This window comes from Electrona antarctica, assembly GCF_951216825.1.
Source record: "Electrona antarctica genome assembly, chromosome: 14".
In the NCBI taxonomy this organism is placed as follows: Eukaryota; Metazoa; Chordata; class Actinopteri; order Myctophiformes; family Myctophidae; genus Electrona; species Electrona antarctica.
Genome location: NC_136795.1, coordinates 2,434,022 through 2,448,296, shown reverse-complemented (window position 1 = coordinate 2,448,296; position 14,275 = coordinate 2,434,022). Strand labels below are relative to the sequence as shown.

Sequence of the window (14,275 nt, the reverse complement as noted above, 5' to 3'; positions counted from 1 at the left end):
CCCCCCCCAGAGTGACAGCCAATCTAGCGCATTGTTGCTGCTTTACACACAATTGCACTTTTTAGCTGCCCTTCTCACCAACAATAAAACACTAATCTTTTTAGACACCATTTATTTCATTCGGATTAGCAGAGAAATATTCGGTGGAGCTAAAAAAAAAAGAAAAAAAGAAAAAAGAAATCTAAACTTTTTTTTATTTTATTTATTTTTTTAGGGGCCCCTGGTGCCCAAGGGCCCCTGGGCACGTGCCCAAAGTGCCCATATGGTAGATCCGGCCCTGGTGGTAGTCCATGAAACATGATGGTGTTTTGGGGAAGTGGTAGAAAGCATAGAACAAATGAATGGACATGCTTGACTAAGGCTTGATTTATTGTACACGTGGTTGTGTGCCGGGGATCGTGTGCTGAATTCTTTGCAGATTGTTTGAGTTTGTAGATCTGCTATTTTCTTTGGGCACGCGGGCGGCAACGGCGTCTAATGATCAATTCATGCTTTGTGTGACGAGTGTGTAACGAAGCGACGTTCACAAGTTCTGAGCGTTCACGCTGTCTGCGACTCGCCGACGCCGGTGCCACAACATGGAAGGAAGGAAGTGAATTCTTGTGACTGAAAGTGACTCTTTCGTTCATCGTGGTGACAAACGTCTTCCAAACAAGAATGGTACAGTACCATGTCTGCGATTTTCAAAGGTACGCGACACCCTCTGCAACGCCTGTCGCACAAAGCATGAGTTGACCTTAAATCACGAGCGCGTCGCCCATTTTCAACCTTATCTTTATATAATTGGTCCTCGCCAGTGCTCATTATAATATGGCACCATTTCTGTCGATGAGATAAGATCCCAAGTGGAAGCACGCACATCTAAAAAAAAAGTTGACGGGTGCTGAACAAAACAATATACATACAGAAAGCAGGTAGGATGTCCACAGTCAGCACACCGTTCTTAAGCTCCCAGTAGTATTTTATTGAGCTTAAGAACGGTGTGCGGACGTCCTACCTCAGTCCACATCTCTCTCAGAGGAGAGCTGTGGACAGTCCAGAAACCTGTCTACTCACTGTGTCTCAGAGGAGGGCTGTGGACAGTTCAGAAACCTTTCTACTCACTCTGTGTCTCAGAGGAGAGCTGTGGACAGTCCAGCAACCTTTCTACTCACTCTGTGTCTCAAAGGAGAGCTGTGGACAGTCCAGCAACCTTTCTACTCACTCTGTGTCTCAAAGGAGAGCTGTGGACAGTCCAGCAACCTTTCTACTCACTCTGTGTCTCAAAGGAGAGCTGTGGACAGTCCAGCAACCTTTCTACTCACTCTGTGTGTCAGAGGAGAGCTGTGGACAGTCCAGCAACCTTTCTACTCACTCTGTGTGTCAGAGGAGGGCTGTGGACAGTTCAGAAACCTGTCTACCAGTGGATCATCTGTCCACTACTGTGGGGAGGAGCATTGACAGGAGCATGGGGGGGGGGGGGGGGGGGGGAGATCTTGCACCTGAGCGTGGAATAGCATGGTAAACAACAATGGAGCGATGGCAGAGGGGTCATAATGGATTGACTGGGCAGAGGGCAGTTAGTTGCCTCGTGTGTAGTGCAAGTAAAGCACTTGGATCACAGGTGGACCGCCAGCCGCTTTGCATTGAGACCTGTTGTCCGTCCGGTACCACTCTGCTGTAACTCCTGGCTGTCAGTCAGAGTTCTCATCAGTCTGTCTGTGTCGCCACAACGTCTGTTGGCGCTTAACACTTTTCTCCTCAATTTAGTCGTCGTGCCAATGAATGAATTCCTCCCCACACACGCATTTCAGTGTGTTGTCACTGCTGTTGCGTCCTACTGACTGACCTGCCATTGACCCCAAAAATAACTTAAATAATAAATAAAAGAGAATAGTGCCCATAAAGCCCAGAGAAGCCATTGAGGAGACTTTGATAAACATGTAGCGCCTACTCCTCCCACCCAACACTCCCCGCTGACAGGTGCTGCTGCCCCCAACCTGGCCCGTAGGAGTAGCTGCTGCCCCCAACCTGGCCCGTAGGAGTAGCTGCTGCCCCCAACCTGGCCCGTAGGAGTAGCTGCTGCCCCCAACCTGGCCCGTAGGAGTAGGTGCTGCCCCCAACCTGGCCCGTAGGAGTAGCTGCTGCCCCCAACCTGGCCCGTAGGAGTAGCTGCTGCCCCCAACCTGGCCCGTAGGAGTAGGTGCTGCCCCCAACCTGGCCCGTAGGAGTAGCTGCTGCCCCCAACCTGGCCCGTAGGAGTAGCTGCTGCCCCCAACCTGGCCCGTAGGAGTAGGTGCTGCCCCCAACCTGGCCCGTAGGAGTAGCTGCTGCCCCCAACCTGGCCCGTAGGAGTAGGTGCTGCCCCCAACCTGGCCCGTAGGAGTAGCTGCTGCCCCCAACCTGGCCCGTAGGAGTAGGTGCTGCCCCCAACCTGGCCCGTAGGAGTAGGTGCTGCCCCCAACCTGGCCCGTAGGAGTAGCTGCTGCCCCCAACCTGGTCCGTAGGAGTAGCTGCTGCCCCCAACCTGGCCCGTAGGCGTAGCTGCTGCCCCCAACCTGGCCCTTAGGAGTAGGTGCTGCCCCCAACCTGGCCCGTAGGAGTAGGTGCTGCCCCCAACCTGGCCCGTAGGAGTAGGTGCTGCCCCCAACCTGGCCCGTAGGAGTAGCTGCTGCCCCCAACCTGGCCCGTAGGAGTAGGTGCTGCCCCCAACCTGGCCCGTAGGAGTAGCTGCTGCCCCCAACCTGGCCCGTAGGAGTAGCTGCTGCCCCCAACCTGGCCCGTAGGAGTAGCTGCTGCCCCCAACCTGGCCCGTAGGAGTAGGTGCTGCCCCCAACCTGGCCCGTAGGAGTAGCTGCTGCCCCCAACCTGGCCCGTAGGAGTAGCTGCTACCCCCAACCTGGCCCGTAGGAGTAGCTGCTGCCCCCAACCTGGCCCGTAGGAGTAGGTGCTGCCCCCAACCTGGCCCGTAGGAGTAGCTGCTGCCCCCAACCTGGCCCGTAGGAGTAGGTGCTGCCCCCAACCTGGCCCGTAGGAGTAGGTGCTGCCCCCAACCTGGCCCGTAGGAGTAGGTGCTGCCCCCAACCTGGCCCGTAGGAGTAGGTGCTGCCCCCAACCTGGCCCGTAGGAGTAGGTGCTGCCCCCAACCTGGCCCGTAGGAGTAGGTGCTGCCCCCAACCTGGCCCGTAGGAGTAGGTGCTGCCCCCAACCTGGCCCGTAGGAGTAGGTGCTGCCCCCAACCTGGCCCGTAGGAGTAGCTGCTGCCCCCAACCTGGCCCGTAGGAGTAGGTGCTGCCCCCAACCTGGCCCGTAGGAGTAGGTGCTGCCCCCAACCTGGCCCGTAGGAGTAGGTGCTGCCCCCAACCTGGCCCGTAGGAGTAGGTGCTGCCCCCAACCTGGCCCGTAGGAGTAGGTGCTGTCCCCAACCTGGCCCGTAGGAGTAGCTGCTGCCCCCAACCTGGCCCGTAGGTGCAGTGACACGAATCAACCCCAACCTGGCCCGTAGGAGTAGCTGCTGCCCCCAACCTGGCCCGTAGGTGCAGTGACACGAATCAACCCCAACCTGGCCCGTAGGAGTAGGTGCAGGTTCAGGTTCACCGCCCCGCCCAACTCGGCTTCCCTCCCCCAAACACAGACCAATAGTGTTCGTATACATGCTTAACGCAGCCGGACGCTTGACTAAGAGTAAGAACAATGGCTTCTGTTCCAGCATGCCAGCTTTCCGGGGAGAGAGAGACTAGTTTCTATTAGTTTGGAATCCCCATCAATGATGTCACTGGTAGGCTGAACTGTCCACAGCTCTCCAATGAGACTCGGAGTGAGTAGACCGAAATGGTGACTTCTTCTAATGAGCGTTAGTTGAGGACCAATTCTATGTAAAGATAAGGTTACAGATGTGTGAAGTGGAAAGATTGCACCTATGGCACGCAGCCGGGGATGCAGATTGTGCAATTGTAAATAGTTGGTTTAGTTTAAAGAGATTTATCCACTATGCTGGTATGGTGTGTTTCGAATTTATTTGGTTGCTTATAGGTTTGAATACCAGCTGAAAAAGAAGTTGCTGTTTTGTTACTTTTTAAAACAAAGGTCATTTGTTTTAGTTCCCATCTTGCTGGCATTCCAGTTTTAGAAAAGGTTTACACTTTGTGGTATTTTTTTATATATTTTTTGTATGGAACTGAAGTAGTACCAACGGACATTCCAAACAGGGGTATACGCTGTGCATTTTGCTTTAGTTTTAATTCAGAAATACCCGTGTATTTCTTCAGCTGTTAAATGGGAGGACAGTTGTTTTCAATTATTTAGGCAGTATATATATATATATATATATATATATATATATATTTGACAGTTTTTTTTATTTTTCCAAAAAGGTTTGGATTGCTTCGACTGAAATAATATGTTCAATCATTTCAAGGTTTCGTCTTGTGTGGTATAATTTATATTAACATTTATATTATTAACACATCTCTGCCACTTTTCAGATTAAGGTGTGGTTTTCCAACGTGTGCTAGACAGAAAACGTTTTAGTTTTTTTTGCTTATATCAGGGATTATTTTGTTACAGATTTAAGACGTGCTCAAACTTTTTTGTATTTCTTAAAATTTTTATCCCACAATTTTGCAACCCTTTTTTTTTTTTTACCCCGTGTCAATTATCTAATGTAATCCTGGGCGCTACACTTCCTCTGCCAACCTGGGGAGGGCAGCGGACTGACCTCATGCTTCCTTCTATGCATGAGGAGTCCAAGCTGCATCTTTACACCTGACAGGGGAGAGTTTCCCCGGCCGGGCGTAGTGCGTGGAAGGAACACATTATTCCGACCAGTTCCGTTCCCCTCCATCAGGCGCCCCGGCTGGCCAGGGGGAGGTATTAACCTTTTTAATGTAGACGTTATTTTAACGGAAGCAGAAAGGAGGCGGGGTGATTATTTTGTAGAAATCAAATTTAAGGTCTTTCAGCAGCGCCATGTTTTGCATCGGCAGCCGTCACGATTTCCCGGTTCTGGTGCTTCAGTGACCACTTGAAGAATCTGGAGTAGTTTAAGAGTTTCTTCTTTATGTTATAAGCAATAATCAATACTAGTTGATTTATTTAGTTAATTAACATATCATTAATAATAATGTGCATCTTTGGAGTGACGTTAACAGCAGGATTCAACATTGGGGGGTGGGGGGGGGGGGGGTGTCATAGGCAGGCAATGTGTTTTTTCTTTTTTTTTTAATGACGCCAGGTGACGTGTAGGAATCAGAATTTGCATTTGTTTTTCATTGAAATACAAATGGTGCCAACAATAGTACATGTACAGCTGTCAATCCAATACAGGTCAAGATATTTTGTTGTCAGGGTGCTATAGAAATTACATTTGGATTTCCCCTCCTGCTGCATAAAGGGATAGTTCAGCCCAAAAATAACTTAAATAACTTAAAATATATATATAATGCGTGTAGCTGTAGCTGTACATGTCCCCAGTGGACATCATGCTCTTTTGGGCCAGTTCAGTTGAATCCAGAGGTTGACGTAGCGAGGTTCGTTGTACTTGTGTCGGTTGGCTAGCCCTGGTCCAGTGCTTACAGCAAGTCTCTCTCTCTCAGAGAGACTCGCTGTAAGCACTGGACCAGGGCTATCGGTTGGCCATCTCGATGGCGGCTCTCTCTAGACTAGAGGCTCGGTGACGTTACTGCCCTTCCCCTCCTCCCCCGTGGGGAACACCTGCCACGTTTCCTTCCGTCAAAGTAGGTTCAGCTCCTTGAAGCTGAGCTCCACCGTCTCCTCTCACTTCAGCTGCTCCTTGAAGCTGAGCTCCACCGTCTCCTCTCACTTCAGCTGCCCCTTGAAGCTGAGCTCCACCGTCTCCTCTCACTTCAGCTGCTCCTTGAAGCTGAGCTCCACCGTCTCCTCTCACTTCAGCTGCCCCTTGAAGCTGAGCTCCACCGTCTCCTCACTTCAGCTGCTCCTTGAAGCTGAGCTCCACCGGCTCCTCTCACTTCAGCTGCTCCTTGAAGCTGAGCTCCACCGTCTCCTCTCACTTCAGCTGCTCCTTGAAGCTGAGCTCCACCGTCTCCTCTCACTTCAGCTGCTCCTTGAAGTGAAGTCGGGAAAGGAAAGAAAAATGAACTAAACTAAACTATCCCTTTTAAGAGCTAGGTCTTATATTGGCAAGTTGTAGACTTGCAGTATAAACATGGGGCCCAGCCAGACAGTACTTGTATATTTTATAAAAGCTGTTCTTTACTTGTTTGTTCCACCAGCACCAGTACATACCAGTAGTCTGCTCTGCTGTTCGTTCCACCAGCACATACCAGTAGCCGACCTCAGCGATGGTTGTTTTTATTTGTATTATTCTGTGGCTCATTTGGCAGCTTCAATGATTCCAAACCAAAGCCGTGCCTTCCTTGGGGTTAAATGGTTACCAGGTATATAAATAAAAACAAAGTCAATTTACAGCTCTAATGGAGCTTTTAAGGAGGGAAGAACAAAAATAACTTGTAGACTCGATTTGCTGTGAAATTTAAACCTTGATCTGTTGCGTTTTATCTGTGGGCTAATTTAGGCATGTAACGATTCACTCAACTCACGATCATACAATCGACAATTATTTTCCAAATGACTGAAAAAATCTTATTTTTCTCTCTTCATTTTCTGACCACTTGGGAAAATGATGAATTCCTGAAAGCTATCTGACCACTTTTAACACGGCAGCAGAGATGGGTGTGCCACGGTCATTTTTCAGAGCACGTTTCATTTTAATAAGTCAATCGATTGGTCATTAAAATAAACGTGTAAAACTTCAACACTAGACGAGCAAAATGTGTCTCCCTGCGTAACATGCACTACTACTGCCTGGGCGGAGCTTCCCAGTGCATTTGATGCAAATAATAGGACTTGACCAATTCTAGTGAGTTTGTACAGCTTAAGGATGAAAGAGTTAAAAAGCCAATTAACACCAGTGAAACACTACACTTTTAGCTGCATTATTTTGAGTTCTGAAGGGTTTACTAAAAGATTAAACTAATAGTCTGGTAAAAGCTAGTCAGTTCTGTTGAAAACGTGTTGTAAAGATCCAGGTGTATTTCGTGACCATATGCAGTAGGTTGAATGAATCTGATCACAAACAACTGATTGTCAACGATGTTCTGCTGTGTCAGGACACGGTTGTCAGGACACGGTGCAAACTGCCCGTCAAGATATTTTCTAGTATTCCTGGGTTATCTATTCTCTTAACATTTGTACGTAGGTCAATTCCATTTTGTTTTACTTCCTACGGTTGGATTGTACACTGAATGTAAAAAGATTTGTTTGAATAAATCTGAGTTTGAAGGATTTGGTGTGATACATTTATTGCATCTCAATACAAACACTCGATACAATATTTAACTTCTCTCACACTTTTACATTGTTCTTTCACCAACAGTGTTCACTATTTACAATCAGTCTGGAACATACCATAAGCATTTGGTTGCGTCTGAAAAGTCACTTACTTTTCAGTATGCCTAACAAGTAAGACTTGAGTAATCAATTATGCCAGTATACTGTATTTGTTGAAACCAATGACATGTTAACTGATGGGAAGATGTATGTAGTACCTGTGCTTTGTCACAAGATGGTGCACTTAACTAACTTTCGGGGTGGTCTGGTCTCAGTATGCACAAAATCAAACAGCATTGTGTATAGTATAGAACACTTGTCAATGAAGTATGCTGACAAGAGGGACACTGATTTGTATGTGATTTCAGACGCGGCCTTAGTGATTTGTCCCATGCTGCTCTGGTTGAACATTCACTCCCATGAACCGGTCCTCCTAAGTGCCAACAAGACACTTCTTTCAATCCTGTCTGAGTTTTATTATAGCTATGAACAATCTAGAAGAGATAATGTCACAAAACGCTGCACAGGTCACATCATTTACCTCCTAACTTTTTACCAAGGTTCAAGGTTTCCATAAATAACGTTGTTTAATACGCTCAGGACTTTTCTGTATGGGCTGTCAAGCCCAGAAAGTTGTTTTTTACCACTCAGTAGTCGGCGTTCTCGCATGACTTCCAGATATGACGACGTACGGTAACACACATAGCCTCTATTGGAGCCACGTGGAATCCCAGATCCTCAAAGTTCATTGTCTTTCTCGGTGTGTCTCTTTGCACGGGAGGCAGCACGACGCCACTACACTACCACCATCGGTAGTGCGCGTACGCCCTGTTGGCCTCGGCCATCTTGTGCAGCTCGTGCTTCTTCTTGATGACGTTGCCCTCGTTGTGGAAGGCCATCAGCAGCTCCTGGGAGAGCTTATCGTACATGAACGTGCGGCGGTGCTTGTTCTTCCGGCACTCCGAGATCATCCAGTCCATGGCCAGGAAGCGACGCCTGTTGTCCGTCAGGGGGATGGGCACCTGAGGAGGAAGAGATGGTTTCAGCTCCATGTTTACTAAGAGTTATTTAGCCTTGTTTGTGCTGTGACAACCACATTTCCCTCACGGTCAATAAAGATCCAGATAATTAGGGCAGATATCATAATTTTGTTTTCAAATCGGTGGGCATAGGTTTTCCTGGCGTTTCATACATAAAAGGAGATCTCTTGATAGTTTGCCTACACGAGACTACAACATGTCAGGTTAGCGCAGCAAGATCCAAACAGCTCCCATTGAGGAAAAAAACTAAAGGAAATGACTTAGAAGGATTTATTGAATGCAATGACGTGACGACAACAGAGCAAGAGGCTGTTTGTTGCTCCAAAACGTCACGCCACTGCGTTAAAGGGAATCCTCGTAATGGGAGTTTTACAAGGGTTTTTTTTTATCCAGTACCCATTTTGTTGGACACTTTGTAATTTCCTATAAAAGCGTTCCCGTTAGTGTCACGTCACTGACCTGGTACTTCTTGCCTCCTTTCTGGATGCTGGCCAGGCCGATGACGGGCTTGCAGTTGTCCAGAGCCTGGTGGAAGACGGTGTACGGGTTACACTGGATGTCTTCCCTCTGGGCTTCAGGAGACTTGTGGTACTTCTCCACCTGCTTCCTCTTGATGCTCTCCAACGTCTGCCACAGAGGAAGAGACCACGGAGGGGTTACTGTAGATGTCGGCACGTGGGGTTTTAGGTTTGGCTATTCAAAAAGAGCAGATCTACAAGCTCACAGTGCGTCACTCTGTGCCACGCTCCAAGCTTGTGGATCTGCTATTTTTGAAAAGAAGGTGGAAAAAGTGTGCAAATCTTAAAATGTATATATTTTTAAAGCAAACATTTTTTTCTTCGCCTTTATTTTATATGTTTTATGGAGGGACAGACAGTAGGCTGACAGGAAAATGGGGAGAGAGATGGGGGGGGTGACATGCAGTAAAGGCCGTCGGGATCGGGAGTCGAACCCGTGGCACACTGCCAGACTGGATTACCAGCGAAGGTGCCTGGACCGCTGAGCCATGGCCCCGGCCTAAAGCAAACATTTTTAACTGAAATCTTTGCTTCCGGGAGTCCCCGGCACAAAATATTCTGAGATGGGGGTCTGCCTGAGACGTATTAGGCCATGATATGTATTAGGCAAAATACATATAATTGTGGGGGTCTAGAAACGTACGCTTTTCATGAAACCGTTAGAATTTAGAAGATGTGTGTAGAATGTGCCTCGGGTCTTAATGGGTGAATAACAGGATCAGAGGAGAGCAGACGTTCCCTCACCTGATTCATGAGGTCTCTGGAAAGAACCTTGTTTCCACCTTTCATCATCATGTTGATGAACTTACTGTGGAGAAAACACAACATGCGGTTAGCTCTCAGGCTGTCTCAGCTGCATCATGCTCTTCTTAACCACAACACACGCCTAGCAGTCAGCTTGTCTGCAAGTATTAGGAACTTACATTAAAGGATTGTATGCCATCTAGAATGAAATGTAAGGCCAAGCTTGCAACAGAAATAAACACGAAACGTTTTAAGGTGCTCTCAATGTAATATGCAATATTGTCAAGGTAATGAAACTCAGATGAAAAATCTGAATTCAGAAGTGGTTCTGGTGTTCAAGAATATTAGCTTTTCTCCACTCAAAACTAATAGTAGTCATAGAGTCAAATAGTAGTCATAGAGTCCGACTGGTATACAAATTTACAGCAACCCATTCAAACTGGGAATGCATCTGTGTGATTTTAGTGTTGGCTATTCAAAAGCAGCAGATATAAAAACTAATTTTTTATTTTTATTTTACATTTTTGAAACATCTTGAAAATGTGAGAACTAGAATTGGCCTCAGGTCTTAATTTAAACAATATTTAAGAGACCTTTCGAAAATCAATCGAATACAAATGTAATACATTATAAGGCCTTTTAAAAAATGAGTATGAATTTAGGACTAGTGGGGGGGGGGGGGGGGGGGGGGGGGGTTAAATGAATCGATACGGCAATATATCGATATATACTCCAGACGATATGTGAAAATGCACAATGAAGCCATGAGGTGGCTTTTATTTTAATTTAAAGATCTCTGTGGGCCTGAACGTGTTTCATTGTATTTGTGCAATACTTAAAGGCTTTGCCTTTGCTACAGAATGATAAAGTAAATACATGGTCATTATTTTGAATCAACGTATAGTATATCATATATATCGTATGGTGGCGTCTGTATCGTGATACTCATCTGTCGTGAGGTTGCAGGCAATACACCCACCCCTATTTAGGACTGTGTTCAGTACCTTAAGATGGGGTCGTGGAACGGGGAGCTGTTCTGTGAGTTGCTGGCTGCCTTTATGGGTCTGACGGCTTTCAGCTCCCGCTGTTCCTTCTCCTCGGCGCTGAGCTCCGTCTCTGGGACGCTGTGCGGCTCCTTACGCACCTCTGGCTCCAGGTAGTACGGGTTATACCGGCTCCATCTCACCAGCAGCACCCTGCCAAGACCAAGAGATCAACATTATAACTAGAGTTGTTCCCATACCGATAGTGGTATCGGGTACTCGGACCCCCGATATCACCCTCAAGTACTCTGTACTCGGAACCGGCCCGATAATCTGACCCGAGTACCAAAACATCCAATTGACACTAGCCTGAACGAATGCAACGGGAGCAAGTCTGACCCAACACTGCAGCAACTCGCCCAATACAAAACAGCCGATCTACAAGCATGAATGACAACTAACAAGAGTAGAACGGAGATCCATCTACACATCTATGAGGAAAAGGGATAAAATAAGTGGGTACTCAACAAAAATAAAGTACTCGTAGTCTCGTATCGGTACTCGGTATCGGCAAGTACAAAAAATGAAGTACTTGTACTCGGTCTGAAAAAAATGGTTATCGGGAAAACTTTGGGGCGGCTGTGGCTCAGGAGGTAGAGCAGGTCGTCCAATGATCCATGGGTCGGCGGTTCGAATCCCGGCTCCTCCTGTCTACATGTCGAAGTGTCCATGGGCAAGACACTGAACCCTACATTGCCTCGATAGAAAAGCGATTCATTATTATTATTAGTATAACTCTAATTATAACCTGCTCCATCTCACTGCCAGCACCCTGGAAGCCAAGACAGACAGCGTTTTATAGCGGTCCATCTGTCAGTGTGTGAAGTGAATGGGTGGATGTAATGCACATTGTTGTAGCCGTGGTTCACAACATGACGCTCAAAAAGCACTTCATTGGTGGGATAATAATAATAATCTTTATTGTCCCGAAAGATATTTGTCTTCACAGTCTGTTCAAACACCCCACATCAAAAACCACACGTAGCACAGAAACACCAACAAGACAATACAAAAAGTTAAAAACATTGTTTGTTATTATTATTATTATTATTATTATTATTAAATATATTACTGCAGTGGAGTAAAAAGTGCACTATCCAATATTCATCTCTGAAATGTAGTGGAGTAGATTTTAGAAGAACAACAGGGATCTTCATTCTTCAACAGGGGGGTCCTCACAGTTACGGAGCCGACTTGGGGACCCAACGCAGCTCCTCCCAGGAAAACAAACAAATTAACGGAGCTGAACGTGAATCCCCCCCACCGCCCACCCCTTTTTTCCCCTCACTGTATATGTTTCTTTTCCCTTTTTACCTCCTTTATGATGAATTCCTGTTCTGTCTATAGAAGTGTCTATTTGTACGTCTCTAAATGTGTTGATGATTTGAACATGGTGAAACAAGTGTAATGCTTAATTGGGTCGTCCACTCACAGTTAACAGCCTTTGTATTGAGTTTGTGCTTGAAATGTACTGTAATTCTGCAAACTGTTAATACATTCTTCAATCAAAACTAGAGGCAGGGCCAAATACGGTCAAATCTTTGTGCGATAGTACTGTGTATTTGTATGTCATTTAAATGTTCTGATGAATTGAACATGGAGGACCTAAGATTTAGACTCTCGTCGTAGATGTATTTATCGATTCTGACTGAAAATCGTGTAAACAATTAAGCCACAGGCTTTCTTGGGTTATAATAATAAATCATCTCGTATTGAAGCTTATATAGAACGCTACTTTCCTCCTGTGCTTTATTTCTGCAAACTGTTAAAGTATTCAATCCCTCAATCCCTGTTCCGACGAGAACTTTAGCCAGAAGCTAGCCCCATATGTGCCCTCTCCCTACGCTCATTCTGTAGCTCCGAGATGAGGTCACAGACAGAAACCCCTCCCACCCCGTTCAGAAACGGCGCATGTTTCCACAATTCCCCATTGCTTACCCTTTTCTTAACAATGCACCAAAACCTTGAAGTGACGTTCCGGGTTTACACTAATTTACCGTCAACAACGCCAAAGAAAATCCAACTAGCGATTTGAACCGAGCCTTTACGAAGCGAATTTTGTCAGTCGCTTCCGTGTTTATCAAGGGATTGGTGCGTGTGCGCGGGCATGTCGAGTGAACTGAAGTCAGTTGGACATTTTCGACCAGGGGAGGCGCCGGGGAGGCGCTAAAGCTTTTCAACTTCCTTGAAAAACATGCTAAACAACCGCTGTAACGCTCGTGTAACCGTTTAAAGTTGGATTTTCTTTGGCGTTGTTGACGGTAAATTAGTGTAAACCCGGAACGTCACTTCAAGGTTTTGGTGCATTGTTAAGAAAAGGGTAAGCAATGGGGAATTGTGGAAACATGCACCGTTTCTGAACGGGGTGGGAGGGGTTTCTGTCTGTGACCTCATCTCGGAGCTACAGAATGAGCGTAGGGAGAGGGCACATATGGGGCTAGCCAGAAGCTAAAGTAACCACAGTGGAGTAGAGAGAGTACACACACATCTAAGCATGGCGTCAGTTCACAAATCAGCATGAATGAACCATTATTATAATGTTTTATAGTTATTAACTGATGATAACCGTCATATATTAAACAATAACATAATAATTATAAACAGTTACCTTGGAGTCCAAGGTTTCAACAACAGACCAGTGATGGAGGCCGCCATCTTGGAAATGTGCCTGAAGCGCGACGAGGACCCCAATTAGGACCGTCTATCAGATGCCTGCGTGGAAAAAAACAATCAAACAGCAACAGTTATTATTACTATCTCTTAATTTAAACACTAATGTATATTTAACGTTATGCCACTGCCAGGCGTAATTTACTAGGTGTGTAATATAGAGGAGAGCGTTTCCGGGAATCTGGCCGCCGCGGCAGTCGTCCGCGGAGGTGGAGCTTAATTTCCATCCACCAGCTGTCTAAAAACCCGGAAAAAGCAGCTTCTGTCCGCGGCTGTCGGCCGTTTTGCGCTTAGGTGTGGAAACGCTGACTGCATGTATTAGTGCTGCTCATTAATCGAACACACACTGACCAAAGAAAGATCTCAATTCTTGTGGAGGAAAAATCGAGATTCACATTTGAGCAAGAATCGTGATACGTGCAGCACTAGCATGTACACTAGCATGTACTAGTGCCGCGCTATGAGCTTGTAGATCTGCTATTTTTCAAAAATAGCAGATCTACAAGTTCACAGCGCGGCACTAGCTTCACTAGAACGCCACAACGGTAAGGCCTTCCGGTCTGATTATCGGATATGTTATAGAGCTCCCCGAGACGCACGCGTGGAACTGTAGTACGTCCTCGGGCGACCTTTCTAGTCGACATGGCGCGCGAACGTTCCACTACACCGAGTGGCGCGCTACGAGCTTGTAGATCTGCTACTTAAAACCTTTGCTTCTGTAGAACGCCACAACGGTAAGGCCTTCCGGTCTGATTATCGGATATGTTATAGAGCTCCCAGAGACGCACGCGTGGAACTGTAGTACGTCCTCGGGCGACCTTTCTAGTCGACATGGCGCGCGCGAACGTTCCACTACACCGAGTGGCGCGCTACGAGCTTGTAGATCTGCTATTTAAAACCTTTGCTTCTGTAG

At 46.7% G+C, this 14,275-nt stretch overlaps 1 protein-coding gene across 1 annotated transcript; it reads right to left on the bottom strand.

The window, feature by feature from the left end:
- Positions 1 to 7,306: 7,306 nt before the first annotated feature.
- Positions 7,307 to 13,408, bottom strand: LOC306936035 (small ribosomal subunit protein uS7m-like). The gene is made up of 5 exons (XM_079519452.1): positions 13,301 to 13,408; positions 10,654 to 10,845; positions 9,650 to 9,713; positions 8,847 to 9,014; positions 7,307 to 8,369 (listed from the first exon to the last, which is right to left on the bottom strand). Exons 1-5 carry the CDS (start codon positions 13,345 to 13,347, stop codon positions 8,148 to 8,150), a joined length of 693 nt encoding a protein of 230 aa, XP_079375578.1. The 5' UTR covers positions 13,348 to 13,408; the 3' UTR covers positions 7,307 to 8,147.
- Between the last annotated feature and the right edge of the window lie 867 nt (positions 13,409 to 14,275).

Coding starts and splice junctions, on each gene's coding strand:
- LOC306936035 (XM_079519452.1), bottom strand. CDS start 13,347: ATGGCGGCCTCCATCACTGGTCTGTTGTTGAAACCTTGGACTCCAAG. Junction 10,846..13,300: donor TTGAAACCTTGGACTCCAAG/GTAACTGTTTAT, acceptor TGGTCTTGGCAG/GGTGCTGCTGGTGAGATGGA. Junction 9,015..9,649: donor CCAGAGACCTCATGAATCAG/GTGAGGGAACGT, acceptor CCTCTGTGGCAG/ACGTTGGAGAGCATCAAGAG.